At 65.7% G+C, this 2511-nt stretch overlaps 1 protein-coding gene across 1 annotated transcript; it reads right to left on the minus strand.

The window, feature by feature from the left end:
- Nucleotides 1–93: 93 nt before the first annotated feature.
- MNEG_2160 (flagellar associated protein) lies at nt 94–2168 on the minus strand (the record flags this gene model as incomplete). Its single annotated transcript, XM_014049357.1, has 4 exons — nt 94–207; nt 529–656; nt 1166–1318; nt 1911–2168. Coding segments are annotated over 4 exons (653 nt in total), but the record flags the coding sequence as incomplete, so codon positions are not given.
- Between the last annotated feature and the right edge of the window lie 343 nt (nt 2169–2511).

A 2511-nucleotide genomic window follows, 5' to 3' on the forward strand; every position in this document is an offset into this window, starting at 1 on the left:
ACCGGACCGCCCCCCTAAAACCCATGCCTCTCAACTCAAGAGCTCCCTCTATCCGCAACCCATCCCTCTCTCACCATCCCCCCACCCCCCAACCTGTCGCGGCGCTCCATCTCCGCCTTGCGTGCCTTGACGTCCGCCTCCTGCTGCGCCAGGATGCGCTCCGTCTCGCGCCGCGACTCCTCCACCTTCTCACGCCGCTCCACCTCCCTGGCGGGGGGGGGCGCGGGGCACAACGCGCTTCTGTTTCCAGCAACGTGCACGCCACCAGAACGTGCGGGGCCAGCCAGGTGTGCTTGCACCACCCCCGCACGCCTCCCGGTGCAAAGCATGCGCCATCCGTACCCGACACAAAATCAGCGGGCAGCACACAAGGACCCCCCCACACACACACACACAACAAGCAGCCGGCACGCGTGCGTGCACGCGCACACACACACACACACACACACACACACGCTTCTTCCCCAGCTCTACCGTCACCGCACCCATACACACACCCACCCCCCTAAAAGCAAAACCCCCCCTCACTTCTGAAAGGCCTCCTTCTTGCGGCGCCGCGCGTCCTCCGCCTCCTTGCGGTGCAGCGCCCTCTCGCGGCGGTAGCGCTCACCCGCGATGCGCAGCGCCTCCTTGTCGCGCTCCTGCTCCTCAGCCATCTTGGGGGGTCGGGGGGGTTGGGGCAAGAGAGTGGATGGACAGGTGAGTGGGCGTGTGGGCATCGGAAGGCGGGCGGGGCCGTCTTGTGGCGGACGGCGGATAGCGGATCCGTGCAGCTGTCACGCAGCCGGCGCTGCACGGGAATGCGGGCCCAGCAAGTGCACGCGGCGCGGCAAACAGATGCAACAATGGCCACTTATCCATTCCCTGTACCTCGTATGCCAACGCAAGCGGTCACATCAAACCACACATGCGCACGTTTACGTGCTCACTCGTGCAGCCAGACCCTGCGCCCCCGTACGCGCATTTGAACCCCCTTCCCCTCTCCTTACTCACGCCCACTCCGCCCTTTCACACCCCTTCCTCATATGAAAACCCAACAAAACACACCCACATAACACTATATATCTTCAACCACCCCAAAACACACATTCACACGGATCCTGCACAACCCATTCAAGCACCACACACTCCTCTTGCTCACAACACATCCGAGAGCGCCCCGCACCTTTGCAAGCTCCCGCTCCCGCTGCGCCGCCGCCCACTGCCGCTCGTGCTCCGCCTTGGCGCGCTGCAGCTCCGCCGCGCGCGCCTCCATCGCCTCTATCTTGCGCTGCTGCTTGTCCAGCAGCTGCTTGCGGGTGACCTCGTACTGCAGCATCTGGGGTTTGCACGTACGAGGTTTGAATTGCCAATGAGGTGGGTGGAAGAGTGAGTTTGTGAGTGGGTGGGTGGATGTGTTGGTTGGTGCACGGGTGAATTGGTGGTTGGGTGGCCGGCTGGCTGGCTGGTGGGCTGGATGGATGGATGGGAGGGTGATGATTGTGAGGGAGTCCGCGATAGTGAACCCAATATCCTGTCGGCAGGCCCGAAGGTCAGTGGCGCATCGCCTGCACCCGTGTCCATTCCGCGGTGCAGACGCGCGTCCGCCCGGCCGGCCTGGCCGCGGCGCGCTCCCCGCCTGCGCCTGAGGCCCGGCCCTCTCGTCTGCTGGCCCCGACCCTCGCCCGACGCGAGCACCCCGAGACCATGCGTCTGCTCCGCGATCGCCCCAAGACGGCTCGGCCCTCCTTGCCCCTGGGCCCTCTCAATCTTTGCGAAATCCTGGCGCTCGTGACCCATCCCAGCTTCCCCTATACACACATGCACACACACACACACACACACACACACACACACGCACGCACACACACGCACGCACACACACGCACGCACACTCACGCACAAACACACATCAACACACACACACACACCTGCTGTATCTCGCGCTCCTGCCGCCGCTTCAGCACCTCCAGCTTGTGCTTCTCCTTCTCTACCATGGCGCTCGTGGCCGCGCTGCTCACACCACGCCCGCCCGTACCGCCGCCGCCGCCAGTCGCGCCGCCGCCGCCGCCGCCCCCGACCTCCACGGAGCCGTCCACCAGCCGTTTCCGCTCGTCCACCAGCGCCGCCAGGCGCTCCTGCGGGGAGCCGCGCACGCAATGAACGCGACCGCGGTTTGGCCGCTTCATAGCCAGATGCTGCAAGGGCGGCTCGCTTCAAGCCGCCCGGTCGGCGTGCGCAGCACGGCACCATTCAAGAACGTCGGCACATGTTAAGAGCTTCCAGCCGCCTTACACACACATAAGTTGGGCGCCCGCGCATTGGCCGTAGGCTCCAGCAGCCGGCTGACCCCAACTCGCCCTCCCGGCAGAGCGCCGCAGCCGCCCGCGGCCGCGTGCGCCACAGATCCCACCCATGAGCGCGCGTGCATGCGCGTGTGCGCACCTGCCGCAGCTGCTCGTGGTGGGTGTAGCGCTTCTGTGTCAGCTCGGGGGACTCCCCGGCGCGCTTGAAGCTGGAGAGGGGGCGGAA

Source organism: Monoraphidium neglectum (genome assembly GCF_000611645.1).
Source record: "Monoraphidium neglectum strain SAG 48.87 unplaced genomic scaffold scaffold00236, whole genome shotgun sequence".
Lineage (NCBI taxonomy): Eukaryota > Viridiplantae > Chlorophyta > Chlorophyceae > Sphaeropleales > Selenastraceae > Monoraphidium > Monoraphidium neglectum.